General features: G+C 40.8%; 1 protein-coding gene across 4 annotated transcripts in view; it reads right to left on the bottom strand.

Moving 5' to 3' along the window:
- The window catches only part of FBXL21 (F-box and leucine-rich repeat protein 21), a 48,787-nt gene extending 37,392 nt beyond the window's left edge, over nt 1-11,395 (bottom strand). The window contains exons 1-4 of one of the 4 annotated variants that reach the window (XM_010844482.1): nt 11,253-11,395; nt 5,107-5,202; nt 2,388-2,754; nt 1,808-1,930 (exon numbers count right to left, since the gene is read on the bottom strand). In XM_010844482.1, the coding sequence (XP_010842784.1) occupies nt 1,808-1,930; nt 2,388-2,754; nt 5,107-5,189 (573 nt within the window). In that variant the 5' untranslated portion in view covers nt 5,190-5,202; nt 11,253-11,395. Of the gene's footprint in view, nt 1-1,807; nt 1,931-2,387; nt 2,755-5,106; nt 5,691-10,841 lie in introns of those variants that run through there. The other 3 variants (XM_010844484.1, XM_010844483.1, XM_010844481.1) reach the window with 3 other exon arrangements.
- Nucleotides 11,396-19,781: the final 8,386 nt, after the last annotated feature.

Here is a 19,781-nt window from a genome sequence, read left to right on the forward strand (position 1 = left end):
TTTGCCAGAAGCCACAGAGCTCATTTTGTGTGGAGGCGTGGCTTAGAATGAAGCGTCTGGTAACTGCCTCAGCTAACCCAGAAGCTGGCCCTGGAAGCTGATGTGCAGCAGAGAGACAGCCCAGAATCTAAGAATTTCAGGCTAATCTGCTTCCCTATCTCATAAACAAAAATAACTATTTAGAAGTAGTAAGTTTTCATCTGATTACTTGAATCCCCAAGTGACCCATTTTCTTTCAGCATACCTCTTAAAAAGATTAACAGGCTAGCAGAAATGCATTCTAAAAGAGAGCCATGACCCAGTTAATGAGAAAGGAGATGCTGCTATTCCTCCATCCACTTCTACAGGAAGGTTTCCATTAGTCAGTTTTACTGATGACCAGAGTTTAGTGCTTATTACATATGAGGCACTATTCTAATTCTGGGTTTATTATGGTAAATAAGCAAAAGAGAATCCCCACCCTCAAGGAGCTGATGTCTTCTGTTTCAGGAGGAGAAGAGTAAACATTAAATAAATAAGGTGATTTCAAGTTCTGATGAATGATGTAAAGAAAATAAAACACTGCAGAGAGTAACTAGAGGAGGGGTGTTGTTTCAGCAAAATGGGTCAAGGAGGGCCTCTCTGAGGACACGGCATTCAAGTCAAAGCCGAATGAAGAGAAGGCAGTCATTAATTTCTGTGGCAGAGACTGCTGGTGGCTTCATAAGAACCATCATCCTTTCTTCTTTGGTAATCTGGTTCTAATTTTTAGCTGGGCATATTGCCACCCAGCTAAAAGACTTTCCTTGCTTCCCAGAGATGTGCTGTGGCCACAGAGCTAAGCTGCCCAGTAAGAAGCCCTGTGTGGTACTTATGGCTAGCCTTGTACACCTTGAAAGGGAGAGGGCACACTCTTCCCCCCCATTTATTCCCTCCAGCGGTCTAGAACAAGGACATGATGGCTGGAGCACAGAAAGCCATCTTGGGAAATGAAAATGAAGACAACACCGTGGAGAGAAAGGAAGCGCCTAGGCGGAATGTGGGTTCCACAGTCCTAGTGGACAGCCAGTCCACAGCTAGGGACTGCGGCGCCTATGGATTTCTTTAGTGTAAGAGAAATAAACCTCAGGCATGTTTTCAAGCCACTGTTACTTTGGAATTTCTACTGCAAGGATGCCAACATTATCCTAACCAGTATAGTACATTTAGTTAAAGATTACACTGTCCCACCTCCAATGGAGCAACTACAGAGTTCAGGCAAGATATCCACTATTGGCCCTACACACTCTACACTCAACGTACCTATGTAAACTGGCACTTGAAAATTCTAAATACAACACCTAGATTTTATATTAATGACATCTGCTGTGACACAATTATTAAAATTACAAAATAGATCTAAAGAATGAAACCATGCATTAGATATCTCATCAAAAATATCTAATGTGTATCTAAGTGCTAGTCAACAAAAACCTGCTTTAAGTAATTATTTGAATGCAAGTAAGGTTGTGATCTATTTTTAGGAAAAGAATTATGTTTGACTGAATGCATGCTCAGTTGCTTCGTCGTGTCTGATTCTGCAGCTCCAGGGACTGTAGCCCTCCAGGCTCTTCTGTCCATGGAATTTTTCAGGCAAGAATACTGGAGTGGGTTGCCATTTCTTTTTCCAGGGAATCTTCCCAACCCAGGGATCAAACTTGCATCTCTTGCATCTCCTGCACTGGCAGGGAAGTTCTTTACCACTAGCACCACCTGGGAAGCCCTGTGTGTGTCTAGTTCAACAATATTTAAGAATTGTAGTCAATCTCACAAAAAAAATCATCTTTACCTTGGACATATTCAGAAAACTTGGCTTGGCCGTTGAAATCAAGCCCAAAGTCTGGATAGAACAATTTACCAGCTGCGAAAGTATACCACAGGCAGCTTCTGCTGACTCAGTACTACTATCAACCTACAGAGACAATTAAAAATCTTAATTTCATGAATGTAACATTAGAAGGTTACTGGCAATATAATTATTTAACAGAATTCAATACTCAACTACAAAACTGTACTTATCCCTTCAAACTATAAATGAGTATTTTTTCTCTAATATACACTATATTCGACAAAAAAGGAAAAGCAGAGATGATGACAAATGAACTTTCTAAGCACTTTATACTTTCGAATCTTGTAAGATTACCTGAATTTTATTAAAATTATTAATGGCATCTACATGAAGGAAGCTGAAGTTTATTCAATTGTAGCTCAAGTACTACATCTAAATCTATGCAAGTAACAACAAAGAAACAGGAAATAGATTGGGATAAGAATTCTGAAATATTCATTGACTGTTTCAGTATAATGATCTAACACAAATACTAACAAAACTTAAGTCATCGCTTTTATGTACTGCTTATTTTTCTTACCTTAAAGCTGACATACTGGAGATGGGCAGCATGCTTTTTAATGATCTGCTGAATGAGATCAGGATGAGTGGAGTTAAAATATGAAGTAGCTGACTGGTTCAGCTCAAATTCAAACTTTCTCCAAAGGTCAGGTATGTGGAAAACTTCATTCCATCTCCTACAGACAGAAGATGCCCGGGCTCGATCTATTAAAGGAAGATACTGAAAAATGCATAACACTACGTGGTGAGGCAAATTCCCCCAATCCAGAAGAGCAGCACGCATGTGAGTCTGGCTGAGAGAAGAATGGCACCCAAGTTTTGGCTGTTTCACTGCAGGTGAAGACTGGAGAACTTTATTCATGAAAGATAAACGGTTCCTCTTCATTCTGTAAACAGTAAACAATGGTAAGTGATCATTTTCCCCACATTCCCATCCTATACTTTGCTTTAATTGTATGGAATAACAACATCAGAAAATGAGAAACAGTTTAAGACAATTTTCACAGGAATCTTTCACTTTCATGCATTGATAGGCACTACTTAGCACTAGACATACAGAGATAAACAGGAGGGAAAAGTCAAAGCGTTAGTCGCTCAGTCATGTTCGACTCGAGGCGACACCATGGACTGTAGCCCACCAGGCTCTTCTTTTCCATGGGATTCCCCAGGCAAGAATACTAGATTGGATAGCCATTCCCCTCTTCAGATAATCTTCCTAACCCACGTTTCCCACACTGCCAGCAGATTCTTTACCATCTGAGCCACCAGAGAAGCCCCAAATAGGAGGGAACTTGTTCTCAAAGAGCTATGGTGAAACAGCAAAATACAGTGATGAATGCCATCACTGAAACTGGGACCAGCTGGTGGAAGTTTAAGGGAATGGCATGTTCTTGAGTTTGTATGTGGGAGGGGGTAGTCGGGGTAAGTTTCCAGGAAGAAAGGTCCAAGGAAGCAGAGCATGTGCCAGGTTTATTCCTAGTCAATTACTGTATTCTCACTAACACAGTGCAATTGTGCTGAGAACTCCAAGCAGGGTGGGGTTGTGGGGATCGTTGGGAGCTAGAAAACATAACTAAAAGCATGGATCTGGGTAAGTCCCAACTCTGTTATTTACCAACCATGTGATTCTGTCTGAGCAAATTAATATAAGCCTCAGCTTCCTCCCCTGAAAAGCAGGGAGAAATGCATTACGTCTCATAAGGTTGTTGAGAGGATTAAAGTAACTCAAGTGCCAGCCCATAGTAAGTGCTCAATAAATGTCGCCCTTGTTGTTAAATCATCTAATGCATTTTCCTGAACAAATTTCATTATGTTGCTTAAGCTGGAGCACAGTTCCAACGAAAAGCCAAATGGCCTGTGACAGTTTTCAGATGACACCCAGGACATGGGAGATCTAGAGAAGCGGGATATGGCAGGGACTGAAGCCACAGCAGCATACTGGGTCCTCACTAGCTGATGTAAACATAGCAAAGGAACGAGCATTCTTTCCCAACAGAAAGAAAGGATGACTCCTATTAGCTGGAGACAAAACTAAGTGCAGACAAAATTCAGGTATAGATATAGCCAAGTATATAGGGTTATCTTGTACATATATTTTACATAAGAATTCAAAGTATTTTAAGTATACAATTTAAAATAGTAATAAGGGTAGTTCTGAATTTTATTTAACTTTGGTTGACTCTTTAACCCTCTTCTCATCCCTGGATGCTAGGTATGTGTATGTGGAAGATTTGGTATCATAACTGAAACATACCTTCAAATCTAATGAAATATTTATTTAATATGTAAATATCCCTGTCTCACAAGTCACTGTCTGATGGGAAACATTTCTTAACCACAACATAGAGATGGATCCCAGAAATAGGAATGACCCATAAAATCACTGAGCAAAATGAAAGGCCATCTTTAGGGTTTGGGAAAGGGAAGGAGGGGTAGGAAAAAACTGTATCTCGAGCACTAGGCAGAAGAGCCAGTGCACATCTTAATCTGACTAAACCAGTTTACGTACGTAACTGAGCAATACCATGTAGAATATGCGCAGCTGCTGACATCAATAATTCAAAGCATGTACTATTTTAAAGGGTTAATTCCCTAAAACGAAATACAACGGTCCAAGGAAAGCACAGGAATGGACGTCAGATACTCACCTCTGAAGCTGAGCACATTTATTGACATTTTGCTTGTAACTGTTTTATTAGGAAGCCTACAGAATGGAAAGCTAAAATTTTACTAAGGAATTACCAAAAAGTTATTGCTAACATAATCCCTCATTAAAAAAGCAGTGAAGCCAAAAATAAAACAAAGACTTCATCCAAACGCCCAGTTAGAAAACCACCCTGTGATTCTAAATAAAGGAACTGTGCTATATATTAAAACCGCATGTAACAGGGATTAAATGTTAAACCTGTGTATCTGTTAAAAAAATTAAGTTCCCAATTCACTGACAGAGTCACCAAAAATAACTAAACGATAGTATGTACCAATAATTCTATCAAAAAATAACATCTTAGTTTTCTTTTTCCTCACGTACATCAACTTTCAGAATAGAAAACCCATCCACAAACCATACATTTTATATGAAATAATTTTTTAGCAATGAACATCTGGAACATATGATCAAGTGCAAGACAAAGGGATCTTTATTAGCTTGAAAACCTAGATATAGAAATTCCAGCCTAAGCATATACAATCGTTTTTCAAAACTGATCATTTCTTTTTCAAACTACCAACTTTCTTACCTAAAGAAGGCTCCCAAGTTACAGTTCACGGTGAATGCATGAAATGAAGTAACTGCTGCCATAGGGTACTCACCAATATCCATTTGACTTCACTTCCTAGCTTGGCAAAACACCACAAAAACACATTCATCAGAATATATAAGTAAAAATTCAGCAATTTTTATACTTAGGGCATTTATATATCATTGTATATGCTGAAAGTTATTATCAGAAAATTACTGATTCCCAAACTATTTTCCACTCAGAAGAAAAGCTGCCCATTAAAGCAAAAACAAGAACAAAATACCACTAGCCTCATCAATAGAAATAGAGCAACACTCACCAGGAATTACACATGAAGCTCTACTCAAATAGAAGACTGTGGATCAAACAGTCAAATGAGGGCTCTAAAAATTCACATTTTAATAAAAACATATAGGGAGTTACTACAGAACAATTAGGGTAGCCCTGATTACATTTGTTAATAGGCTATGTAAATCTTTCAGTTCCAGTTTTTAGAAGCACATGCCACCACTACTTTTCATACTGTTCATGGGGTTCTCAAGGTAAGAATACTGAAGTGGTTTGCCATTCCCTTCTCCAGCGGACCACGTTTTGTCAGAACTCTCCACCATGACCTGTCTGTCTTGGGTGGCCCTACACGGCATGGCTCATAGTTTGAGTTAGACAAGGTTGTGGTCCATGTGATCAGATTGGTTAGTTTTTTGTGATTGTGGTTTTCATTCTGTCTGCCCTCTGAAGAAGAAGGATAAGAGGCTTATGGAAGTGTCCTGATGGGGGAGACTGACTGAGGGGGAAACTGGGTCTTGATCTGATGGGCAGGGCCATGCTCAGTAAATCTTTAATTCAATTTTCTGTTGACGGGGAGGGCTGTGTTCCCTCCCTGTGGTTTGACCTAAGGCCAAACTATGGAGAAGGTAATGAAGATAATGGCGACTTCCTTCAAAAGGTCCCATGCAGGCACTGCTGCACTCAGTGCCCCCAACCCTGCAGCAGGCCACTGCCGACCCACGCCTCCACCGAGACTCCTGGACACTCATGGGCAAGGCTGAGTCAGTCTCTTGTGGGGTCCCTGCTGCTCTTTCCTGGGTCCTGGTACACACAAGGTTTTGTTTGTGCCCTCCAAGAGTCTGTTTCCTCAGTCTTGTGTAAGTTCTGGGGGCTCTATGGTGGGGTTAATGGTGACCTCTTCCAAGAGGGCTCATGCCATACCCAGGTCTACTGCACCCAGAGCCCCTGCAGCAGTCCACTGCTGACCCATACCTCCACAGGAGACACTCAAACACAGTTCTGGCTCAGTCTCTGCAGGGTCTTTGGGTCCTGGTGCGCACAAGGTTTGTTTGAGCCCTCCAAGAGTCTCTGGCAGGTATGAGGTTTGATTCTAAACACGATTTTGCCTCTCCTACCATCTTGCTGGGGATTCTCCTTTGCCCTTGGATGTGGGGTATCTTTTTTTTGGTGGGATCCAACATTCTCCTGTTGACAGTTGTCCAGTAGCAAGTTGTAATTTTGGAGTTCTCACAGGAGAAGATGAGCACACATCCCTCTACTCCACCATCCTGGAGAAAATCTTGGCTTGAAATTCAACAATCAGAAAACTAAGATCATGGCATCTGGTTCCATCACTTCATGGCAGATAGATGGGGAAACAAAGGACACAGTGACAGACTTTATTTTCTGGGGCTCCAAAATCACTGAAGACAGTGACTGCAGCCATGAAATTAGAAGACGCTTACTCCTTGGAAGGAAAGTTATAACCAACCTAGACAGCATATTAAAAAGCAGAGACACTACTTTGCCAACAAAGGTCCATCTAATCAAGGCTATGGTTTTTCCAGTAGTCTTGTATGGATGTGAGAATTGGACTATAAAGAAAGCTGAGCTCCGAAGAACTGATGTTTTTGAACTGTGGTGTTGGAGAAGACTCTTGAGAGACCCCTAGACTGCAAGGAGATCCAACCAGTCCATCCTAAAGAAAATCAGTCCTGAATATTCATTGGAAGGACTGATGCTGAAGCTCCAATATTATGGCCACCTGATGTGAAGAACTGACTCATTAGAAAAGACCCTGATACTGGGAAAGATTGAAGGCAGGAGGAGAAGGGGACAACAGAGGATAAGATGGTTGGATGGCATCACTGACTTGAAGGACATGAGTTTGAGAAAGCTCCAGGAGTCGGTGATGGACAGGGAAGCCTGGTGTGCTGCAGTCCATGGGGTCGCAAAGAGTTGGACACGACTGAGCGAATGAACTGAATTGAACACTTCTACAGTTATAATAATTAAATAAGCAGACAGAACTTTTATTATTTATCATTCCCATATGAATGTAGTATGACTGCTGCTGCTGCTACTAAGTCGCTTCAGTCGTGTCCGACTCTGTGCGACCCCATAAATGGAAGCCCATCAGGCTCCCCCGTCCCTGGGATTCTCCAGGCAAGAACACTGGAGTGGGTTGCCATTTCCTTCTCCAATGCATGAAAGTGAAAAGTGAAAGGGAAGTCGCTCAGTCATGTCCAACTCTTAGCGACCCCATGGACTACAGCCTACCAGGCTCCTCCATCCATGGGATTTTCCAGGCAAGAGTACTGGAGTGGGGTGCCATTGTCTGCTGTTAACACAAGCTTCTGTGGTTTTTAAATTTTTCACCTGTATTGACAGACATAATTGATTTGTTCATGATTTATTAGTATTCTCTTTGAAGTTTGATCAATTTCTGTGACTTATCAGAGTTAGGAGCAGTCTATGGATACAGAAGAAAATAAAAACAGGTCTACACCAGGCATGGCAAATAGATGGGGAAGCAATGGAAACAGTGACAGAACTTTATTTTCTTGGGCTCCAAGATCACTGTGGACGGTGACTGCAGCCAGGAAATTAAAAGAAGCTTGCTCCTTGAAAGAAAAGCAATGACAAACTTAACAGCGTATTAAAAAGCAGAGACATTACTTTGCCTACAAAGGTCCATATAGTCAAAGCTATGGTTTTTCCAGTAGTCATGTATGGATGTGAGAGCTGGACAACAAAAAAGGCTGAGCCCTAAAGAATTGATGCCTTCAAACTGTGGTGCTGGAGAAGACTCTTGAGAGTCCCTTGGACTGCAAGGAGATCAAACCAGTCAATCCTAAAGGAAATCAACCTTGAATATTCATTGGAAGGACTGATGCTGAAGTTGAAGCTCCAACCCTTTGGTCATCTGATACGAAGAGCCAACTCCCTGGAAAAGACCCTGATGCTGGCAAAGATTAAAGACAGGAGGAGAAAGGGATGGCAGAGGATGAGATGGTTGGATAGCATCACTGACTCAATGGACATAAGCTTGAGCAAACTCTGGCAGACAGTGAAGGACAGAGAAGCCTGGGGTGCTGCAGTCCACGGGGTTGTAAAGAGTCAGACACGATTGAACAACTACAACAATACCAGGATAAAACTCATTGTCTGGGCATCATGAATAAGTGTCATAAAGTAAAATTAAATAAATTCACTCTGCTCCTTTTTGTAAGCCTAACTCAGTTACACACAGCAGGTGGAGGAGACAACTTATTAATAATCCACTAAAACCTTATCTTCAATCTCTAATGCCCACCATCAGCCAGCTCTCTTCTCTCTGAATCCTACTCCTAAAATAGAGCTCTGGAAGACAGACAGGGAGAATGAATTAGAGCCCAATATCCACAATTTGATTTCCAGACTGCCAAGTGTTGCTCTACTATCATACAAACCCTATCTTCCAGATAATGGCAAGGTCAGCTCTCTCTCCTTTATATTCTACTCCAGAAGTAAGCAGATGGGAGCTACCAGGGACACTTTCAGAGGAATACCACAAAAGAAGAGAGAGGTAAGTCAAGTGACTTATACTTTCCCAACCAAATGACACATAGTTTTATTTACCACAGAAACTTTTCTACTGAGCTATCAATATGGCTAATTCCATGTATGCAGGTCATGCTTTATGCTAGAAAACACCGAAGAGATCTGGAAAGGATATATAAATAGGGAGTCTCTACCTAAGACCCAGAAGTAGGCGTTGTGAAGGTACCTAACTCAGATCGGCTCACTGGAGTTTTTAAACTCAGATGAATTACTTTCCTGGTGGCTAAAGGGAGTTGACTGTTGTTTTAAGAGTCACCAAATAGTGAGGACTGGTGGAAGACAAAACCAGAATTTAGGACCCCATCAGGTGGTAAGCCACAATTGAAACATGTAGAAATGAGCAAACTTGACAGTGATCACAAGCACAAAACAGGTTTATCAGCACTTGGGGAAAAAACGTAATGATGATTCAAAGTCCACTTGGTGGCTTCACTAACCACCCTAACCCAATTTCCCTTTTTTAAATATGTTAATTAATTTGGCAGATAGGTGACCCTGTGAATAAGAGCCTCTAAAAGTATCTAAGAACTCTCCCACAGTATTCTTGAGGGAAAGATAATCAAAGACAGGTTACTGAACATTAAAAGCCCGCCTGGAAGCAGAAATGAAAGCAGCTATCTTCTGCACCATCACCAGGTTCTTCCAGATTGATGAAATGAATACACAGAAGGCACTTCTAAAGAAGTCAAGTTTTTATGAGTCACAACAGTAGAAATATTGTGTAAATACTACAGATAAAGAATAAATATTTAAAACTATCTTAAAAAATGAGACATATTTGCTGGAAGCAACAAGATGAAAATGAACAAAAACAATGAGCAAATGTCCTTAAGCAACTCTTCTAAAGTGGCACACTGAGAAATTAGATTGCTCCCCCCATATGCAGGGGACCTCTGTTAGGAGTCTGAAATCCTAGTAGTTCATCAGTGCAATGGCCAGAGAGGTGTAGCCTGGACAGGGGAGCGGAAGATTTATTTCAAAATATAGTTTTGAAACTTGACCGCTTGACAGAATACTAATAGAAGAGTAAATTGTGCCAAAGGGCAAAGTCTTCCCACTGAACATAGCCCAGAGGACAAAATATAATTTTTTAACAATGTTTTCAAAAATATTTATGTTCTTTGCAACCCACATGACCTCTGGGTTCCATTCTAAATCTAAAATCTACAATTTTTTAAAATATGAAAGTCAAACTACAGTATCATCAAAGTTCCAACAGGACATAAATAACTGGTATGTATTTATGTCAAACAAATCTTTCTTAAAGCAGTGATTGCCAACTTTCTACTGTTGTGACTCTTAAAAACTTGAACTGGGCAATGTGTTTAAATCCTTGAAACTGGGGTGGGGGAGAGTCTCAGCTGTTCCCCTCTCTTAACCCTCTCCACCTCTCCTCCAACTCCGAAGGGAAAAGGGAATGAGGACTGCAAGCCAGGCTCTCTTACAGGGAAGGCTTCTGAAATGGGGAGAGTCTCTTCTCAGTGTTGGTTACACCAAGGGATCTTAACAATTAATACAAAGGTTTCAAGAAGGCACTTTGCAACATTTTTCTGAGCAAATAATCAGTTTTTCCACTTCATATTTTGGGGGAAATTTCTGGGCACAGGTAACTAAAGACAAAACCAGTAACACCTAAAAGGGCAGAGATTCTTCCAAATTACAGGGAAGGCTTGTGTCTACTTTTCTCCAGGACATGCCTTTGTAAACATAAACTCTTAACAGGCTCCTCCTGTTAAGGGAAAACACTTCAAGTCGTCGTGCAAAAGAGACCGCGTATTCAGTAATCATACAGGTAATGAAAACATCAACTAATACGCGCTTAAGAGAGAGGTTAAGACGAATATAATCCGTTCAGAGCTTACCCTCCAAAGATGAACAAAATGACTAAATTCGGGAAACCTGGGTCCCGGGTTGGGCCCTGCAGAAAAACCACCATAGGAAGAAACGAACAACCCGAGGCTGTAAAACCTCAGACAGAAGACCCCACCTCGAGGAAAAGCAAATGCGGGGGTGGGGGTTGGCCACGGCAGCCTGGCCTGGGGTCGGGAGGAGTCTCTAGCCGGGGGTGCCCCCTCCCGCTCCCCGTTTCGGGGAGCCCAGTGCCTGGGCTGAGGACGCCAGGTCGCGCCTCCTCGTTCCGGGAGAAAGCGCGCTAGCCGGGTCCTCAAACAACCCGCCCCGGGCAGGACCCGCGCTCCTGCCCGCGGCTTCCTCAAAGCTAGTGGAGGCGCAGCCCCCCGCAGACCTCCGCTCTCCCTAGAAGGAAAGGGTACCTGGAGACACACAACCGCGTGTCTTTCCGCGCGCCCGGGCTTTCGCCGGCCGGGCTGCGGCGGCGGCCCAATTCCCCGGCGTCCGAGCTCTGGGCAGCTGCCCTGGAACCGGATACGCTGGGCCCGGGACGAAGACCCCAGAGCTCGCGGGCGTCCCCCAGGCCCCGCCCCCGGGCGGCCACGCATGCGCATAGCTCCAACTGTCTCAGGGGACCTGTGCGTGCCGGCTCCCACCCGCTCAGGGGCATCTCCTTAAGTAGTGACTGGGAGGGTTTTCTGCCTGCTGGCCTTCAGCTAAATTGATGTGACACCTGCGCGGTGAAATCTTAACGACCAGCCCATCCGAATGGGAGTGAATTCACAGTTCCAGGGTCTAGAACGTAACTTCCCTGGAAAGTGCACCCTTTATTAATACACAGATACATGAAACTTAAAATACTGAGAGTGTTAACAGTTCAGTGTTAAATATGTGTATATCAACTCCCCGTCCTGTGCCACATCTCACTCCCTGAGGATAACACTGTTCTTCTGTAAATTACTAGACCTTCCGTACATACACAGAAGTATCCAATGAGAAGCAAGAATTTTATTACTCTCATTTGCTAAGTTTGAAAAAAAACTCTGGGATCAAATTATATATAATGTTCTGGAACTTCTTTTGCTTACTACACCACGGATATATTTCTCTATAAACTTCTCTATCAACACAAATCCCCCTCATACTTTTTTTTTTTTTTTTTTTGCAAACAACTCTCTTAAGGTATAATTGACAAAATAAACTGCAGATACTTAAAACATACAATTCGATAAGTCTGAACATACACATTTCTTCCAAAAGTTTCCTTATGCCTGTCTATAATCCCTCCTCCAACACTTTCCCCATCTGCTTTCTGACACTACAGATTAGTTCACATTTTCTAGAATTTTACATAAATTGAATCATAGAGTATGTACTCTTTTTATCTGGTTATTTGCACTCAGCATAATTATTTTGAGTATCATAGTGTTAGTTGCTCGGTCTTGTCTGACTCTTTGTTACCCTATGGACTGTAGTCCACCAGGCTCCTCTGTCCGTGCAATTCTCCAGGCAAGAATACTTGAGTGGGTAACCATTCCTTTCTCTAGGGGATCTTCCCTGACCAGGGATTGAACCCAGGTCTTCTGTACTGCAGGTGGATTCTTTACTATCTTAACCACCAGGGAAACCACCAGGGAAATGAGTATCATAGCTCATTTGTTTTTACTGCTGAGTAGTATTCCATTTTACAGATATAACACAGTTTATATATACATTCACCTGAAGATGGACATTTGGCTATTACAAATAAAGCTGCTATGAACATTACTGTACACATCTTTGGACATGTTTCATTTCTCTTGGGTGAACACCTAGTATGGAAGAGCTGCACTGTATAATAGATGACATCACCCTTCTGGAAGAAAGCCAAGAGGAACTGAAGAGCCTCTTGAGGAAAGTGAAAGAGGAGAGTGAAAAAGCTGGCTTAAAACTCAACATTCAAAAAACTAAGATCATGGCATCCGGTCCCATCATTTTATGGCAAATAAATGGGGAAACAATGGAAACAGTGACAAACTTTATTTTCCTGGGCTCCAAAATCACTGCAGATGGTGGCTGCAGCCATGAAATTAAAAGACGCTTGCTCCTTGGAAGAAAAGCTATGGTCAACCTAGACAGCATATTAAAAAGCAGAGACATTACTTTGCCAACAAAGGTCTGTCTAGTCAAAGCTATGGTTTTTTCAGTAGTCGTATATGGATGTGAGAGTTGGGCAATAAAGAAAGCTGAGCATCGAAGAATTGATGCTTTTGAACTGTGGTGCTGGAGAAGACTCTTGAGAGTCCCTTGGACTGCAAGGATATCAAACCAGTCAATCCTAAAGGAAATCAGTCCTGAATATTCATTGGAAGGACTGATGCTGAAGCTGAAGCTCCAATACTGTGGCCACCCAATTCAAAGAGCCAACTCATTGGAAAAGACCCTGATGCTGGAAAAGATTGAAGGCGGGAAGAAAAGGGGAAGACAGAGGATGAGATCATTGGATGGCATCACCAACTCGTTGGACATGAGTTTGAGCAAGCTCCAGGAGTTGGTGATGGACAGGGAAGCCTGGCATGCTACAGTCCATGGGGTCACAAAGAGTCAGACACAACTGGGAGACTGAACTGAACTAACTTCTAAAGAAGATTGCCAGTCTTTTCCAACAAGGCTATTTTATATTCCCACCAGAAGTGTGTTACAGCTCCATTTCCTCCACATCCTCACCCCCACTTTTTAATCTAATAGATATCTAGAGGTATCACAATACAGTTTAAATGTACATTTCCCTAGTAAATAATGCTGTTGAACATTTCTTCATGTGTTTATTTGCCATCTGTACAACCTTTTTGGTTATGTGTCTGTTAAAATATTGCCTAATTTTAATTCGGTTGTCTGTTTTCTCACTGAATTTTGAGAATTCTTTATACATTCTGCATACAAATCCCCTATCAGACATAAGACTTACAACCTTTTTTTTTTTCCCAGTCTATATGTAAGTTGTCTTTCTACTCTCCTTTTGAAGAGCAGAAGTTTTCATTTTGATGAAGTCTGGTTTATCAATTTGACCTTTTGTGGATCATGATGTCCATCTAAGAAATTTTTGCCTAAGCCAAGTTCACAAAGATTTTCTCCTATATGGTTTATAATTTTAGATTTTACATGTAGGTTTATGATTCATTTGAGTTAACTTTTGTGTATGAATCGAAGTTCACTTTTTTTTTTGTATGTATATCCAATTACTTCATGCTCTTTGTGTCCGACTCTTTGCGACCCCGTGGACTGTGGCCTACCAGGCACCTCAGTCCATGGGATTTTCCAGGCAAGAATCCTGGAATGGGTTGCCATTTCCTTCTCCAGGGGATCTTCCCGACCCAGGGATCGAACCCGGGTCTCCTGCACTGTAGGCAGACGCTTTACTGTCTGAGCTTCCAGGGAAGCCCCCTTGAGTTAACTTTTGTGTATGAATCGAAGTTCACTTTTTTTTTTTGTATGTATATCCAATTACTTCATGTCTAGCTTTTGAAAAGATTGTTGCTTTTCTCCACTGAATTGCCTCTGCGTCTTTGCAGAAGAACAGTTGTTCATGTATACATGGTCTAAGAGTCTCTATTTTGTTTAATTGATATATTTTCCCATCTTTATGCCAACATCACACTGCCTTGTTTCTGTAACTTTGTAATAATTATTAAAATCAGGTAATTTTAGCCCTCCAACTTGTTCTTTTTCAAGGCCCTATTGGCTCTTTTGTTTTATTGGTTTGTTTGTTTAACATTTTATTTTGTATTGGGGTATAGTCAGTTAACAACGCTGTGATAGTCTCAGGTAAGCAGTGAAAGGACTCAGCCGTACGTATACATGTATCCATTCTCCCCCAAACTCCCCTCCCATCCAGGCTTTATTATGACTATTCGATATTCTTTGTATTTCTATTTGCATTTTAGACTCAGTTTGTCAATATCTACAAAAAAAAAAAAGTCTTGATGGGATCTTGCTAGAGATTGCCTTGAATCTAGAAATCAGTGTAGGGAGAATTGATAGCTTAAAAATATCAAGTCTTCAAACTGATGAACATAATATAGCTTTCATGTATTTAGGTCCTCTTTAATTTCTCTCAGCAATGTTTGAGTTTTTATACAGGTGTTGCACACTTTTCTTTCCCCCCCAGAGATACCCTAGGTATTTTAGAGGAGTCTAGGGGTCTACAGTCCATGGCGTGGCAAAGAGTTGGATACGACTTGGCAACTGAGCATGCACAAATCCTTAGCCTTCTAATCTTTCGGCTTCCCAGGTGATACAGTGGTAAAGACTCCAACTGCCAGTGCAGGAGATGCAAGAGACGTGAGTTTGATCCCTGGGTCAGGAAGATCCCCAGGTCAGGAAGATCCCCTGGAGGAGTAAATGGCAACCTACTCCAATATTCTTTCATGGAAAATTCCACAGGCAGAGGAGCCTAGCATCTACAGTCCATGGGGTCACAAAGAATTAGACATGACTGAGTGAGCGACACACACCCTAGGTATTTATAGTTTTTACAAGGCTGTTGTAAACAATATTGCTTTATATGTTTTAATTCCTAATCATTTGGTGCAAATATATAGAAATATAATTGACTTTTGTACATTGATCTTGTATCTTGCTGTGCTGTGTTTTGTTGCTCAGTCATGGCAGACTCATTGTGACCCCATGGACTCTAGCCAACCAGGTTCCTCTGTCCATGGAATTCTCCAGGCTAGAATGCTGGAGTGGGTACATTCCCTTCTCCAGGGGATCTTCCCAACCCAGGGATCGTACCCAGGTCTCCTGTAATGCAGGCCGATTCTTTACTGTCTGAGCCACCAGGGAGCAAACTTGCTCAAATCACTTTTAGTTCTAGAAGCCTCCATTGGCATCTAGTACATTCCACTGGATTTTCTACATAGACAATCATGTCATAAAAGCAGTTATTGTTTGTCCCAACTGAATGCTGCTGCTACTGCTAAGTCGCTTCAGTCGTGTCCGACTCTGTGCAACCCCATAGACAGCAGCCCACCAGGCTCCACCGTCCCTGGGATTCTCCAGGCAAGAACACTGGAGTGGATTGCCATTTCCTTCTCCAGTGCATGGAAGTGAAAAGTGAAAGTGAAGTCGCTCAGTCGTGTCCGACTCTTAGCGACCCCATGGACTGCAGCCTACCAGGCTCCTCCGTCCTTGGGATTTTCCAGGCAAGAGTACTGGAGTGGGGTGCCATCGCCTTACCAATATAATTATGCTCTGAAGATCTATTCTGCCTTTCTTTTAAGAATTTGGTGTTTCAGTCCAGGTTTGATGCATGAGACAGGGTGCTCAGGGCCGGAGCACTGGGATGACCCTGAGGGATGAGATGGGAAGGGAGGTGGGAGGGGGGTTCAGGATGGGGAACACATGTACACCCATGGCTGATTCATGTCAATGTATGGCAAAAACCACTGCAATATTGTAAATTAATTAGCCTCCAATTAAAATAATTAATTAAAAAAGAGGTTGGTGTTTAATATTTTAAAAGATATATAATCTATATTCTAAATAAGTTCAGACTTTTTGCTTTTGCTCCATATTCCTTTAAATTAAGCTTTCCCCAAAGGAAATTAGTAAATGTAAAATTAGTAAAGTAAAAATTAAGGGTTTTCATTTTAAAATCAGAAATGCCAGCTAGTGCGTCTCTGAATGTGGAAGAACTTGCTGCTGTTTTCAGTGTTTTCAGACACAGTATGAAGCTCCTGAAAAGAGAGGGAATTATGAAATGAGCATTTCTAAGTGGGTCAGGGCTAGTCATCCCTCACAATACTGATTCAAAGCCACTATCCTGTTTTGAAAAGTGAATAAAATCAAGGGGATTGTGTGGAGCTCAAGATTCCATAAACACTGTGTTCTGTCTCATGTAAGGTAGCCTTGTTTTGTACCATCTTGTGGATCTGAACTTATCATTTCTTAAAACAGAGAAGAAAAATGATTTTGACCTTTTCCTTTTCACTAATGCTTTTCTAAGTCAAGTTTTTATAGTACGAAGTCTTTAAAATGAAATGTGACATTGAACTGTGTGTTCCCACCGATTTGAAAAGCTGTAACATAAATTTGTAATTTTTAAAGATAATTTTCTGTAACATTGAATTATGTGTTCCACCTGATTTTAAAAGCTGTAACATGGATTAGCTAGTTTTAAAAGCTGTAACATAAATTTGTAAATGATTCTGCAAATATACTTGATTTTAAAAGGACACTGATTTATTGCTATGTTTAACTAAACATTTCATAGAAATAGTTAATTTATAGATAATTTTCTGTAGTCAGCTATGAAAGGCAAAGTGTGTATTATTAATTTGACTGTCCACACAAATCTGGGATTATAGAGAGAAACAAGATCAGTCATTTCAAATCATGTGATAAAAGTAGGTTAGTAGGTCATGTTTTGTAGCTGTTCGGGTGATCAGCCATCTTTAAAGGCATTTCAAAAAGTAGTCATTAGCAAGAATGAAAATTTCTTAGCTGTTTAATTAGAGGAAAAATTTAATACTAAAATATTTTCCTTGTAAAGAACAGCAAGTGCTTTCAATGTGTTAAAATTTCCTCTTTATTATATTTTCCTATGGCAATTTAAAATCGTTGAAAAATGCCATGTCTTAAGATTGGAAATTAAATACACAATAGTTTAATTTGATGTACTGGCTTTATAAAGTAAATGCTCCAAAGTAGGTTTTGTTTTTAATAATTATTATTCATTATCATAAAGGATACACTGTATTGCCAGTTGATTACATTACAACTGTCAGAGGAAATGGAAAAGATACTATAATATTTAAGGGAAATAATATTTTAAATATCACAGGATAGCAGTAGACTGGCAGCAAACACACCAATAAGTAAGCAAACAGAAATAGGATAGCTCTTTGTTACAAGGTATCAAGGAGACACTAAACACAGGCTCAGAGACATCAGCAGAGTTTGCCAATCAACAGCAATGGCAAGCAGTCTAGCACAGAGAACAGAGCAAGAACAAACCCAGGGGGACCTCTCTGGTGGTCCAGTGGTTAAGAATCTGCCTGCCAATGCTGGGGACACGGGTTCCATGCCTGGTCTAGGAAGATTCCACATGATGTGGGGCAACTAAACCTGTGTGCCCCACAACTGCACCTGGAGCCCGTGCTTGGCAACAAAGAATAAGAAACCCACACACCACAACAAAGAGTATCCCCACTCGCCACAACAGGAGAAAGCCTGCACGTAGCAACAGAGACCCAGCACAGCCATAAATAAATGATTAGGTAAAATTAAAAAAAAAACTAAGCCACACAGTCAAACACAGGCCAATGTCACAACCATAATGTCCGCTACTGCTCACGTCACCGCCGATCAATCACACACCTACCACCACGTCTTCTAGATGGTGGTGTTAATGAAAGTATTACCTCAGTAGAAATTCAAACCAAGCACAGCATGTCTGGCTTTTATATTTCCCTGTGTGAACTCCCTGTGTTGAGTAAAATTGCAAAGCTCAGCATTTACAGAGAGTGTTACAGCTTTGACTCTTTCAAATGAGTACTCTTATTTGAGCTTTATAAACATAGGATGAGGTATGCAAAACATGTTGAATAAGAATCAAAGTGAAAAAAAAAATCCAAGTGACACCTCTTTCCGGACCCCATGCATACCCAGCACATGGCATGGTGTGGGCTCTCAGTTGGGCTTTGAGGAAGAGTCTTGAGAATGCATGAAGCTTTTGAGAATGCACAAAGCTTTGGGTTTAGGGGCAATGATTTTCCTCCAGAAGGGGGAAGCAGATCACATGTGTGAGTTGGAGCTATTTTCTTCCTTTAATGATGATTCACAGAGTGTGTATTCAGTTTGGGCTGAATCATAGTGAAAAAGTGTATTTTAGATCCCCAAATCCTTACTGAGCATTTTTGCCCTTACGTTTAATAAAAGAAGTTTTCTCTTCAGAGAAAATTTGGTTACTCACTTTCCTTTATCAACATCAATTACAACTTCCTGCCTTTAGGGAACTTTTCAAACCTTTGAAAGGAAAATCTCTACACCATCTACTATTGAATGAAGGGTGTTTCATTAAGAACAAATTACTGTTGAGTCATATCCTGAAAGTGACTCTTTCTTTTTAACAGAAAACCTCTATGGGTGCTTCAGACAGGAACCAAGTCAAACTCTTAATATATTGATGTATTCCCTTTGGAGCAGAGGTTTCATCTGGAATCCAGAAAAAAATAACTAACATCAAGCTTGTAGAATGCCATATATAGGTTCCCTTTGACAAGTGACAGTCATGATGTGCAACTATGTCACTAACTCACATAGAATTTAGTTACATTTCCTTGAATTAACTACCTAGAGAACTACGCTAAAAACATTAATTAATGAACCACAGCAGTTCTCCTACAATATTCATGCCGTCCCTAGCACTTTTCCTAGCCGTTCTCAATATAGAGCTAGAACATTATCCATAAAAGATAATGGATTTGAGTAAAAGTTCCTTTTCACAAACTCAGATTCCCCTATATTCTGGAAGCTGTAGAAAATCTATTTTCAAGAAGCCTAAATTTAATTTAGATTTTTTTGGCTAATATTCCATAGCAATATGTTGAGAATTATAATGATTTTACTTCTGAATTATGTCAGGGAAAAAAAAATCCCCAAATAGTTTTTATACCAAATGCTTCAAATTTTAAACTTTGATGCACAGCCTCTTGCAAAGTAGGAATAATGATGGGAAGGCATCAGTTTTCTCTGACCAGAAATCATCACATTAGCTTGTTCTTTTAGCTTTGGTTTCTTCTACTCTCAACCCAAGTCACAGACACTTTTCTAGATATAGGACAGTAACATACAATGATTTTTTTTTTGAGTACACTATTTTATAACATTTATTTTTACTTGGAGGGTAAATGCTTTATAGTGTTGTGTTGGCTTCTTCTATACAATGTGAATCAGGTCATAAGTATACA

Source organism: Bison bison, unplaced genomic scaffold (genome assembly GCF_000754665.1).
Source record: "Bison bison bison isolate TAMUID 2011002044 unplaced genomic scaffold, Bison_UMD1.0 scf7180017864203, whole genome shotgun sequence".
Lineage (NCBI taxonomy): Eukaryota > Metazoa > Chordata > Mammalia > Artiodactyla > Bovidae > Bison > Bison bison.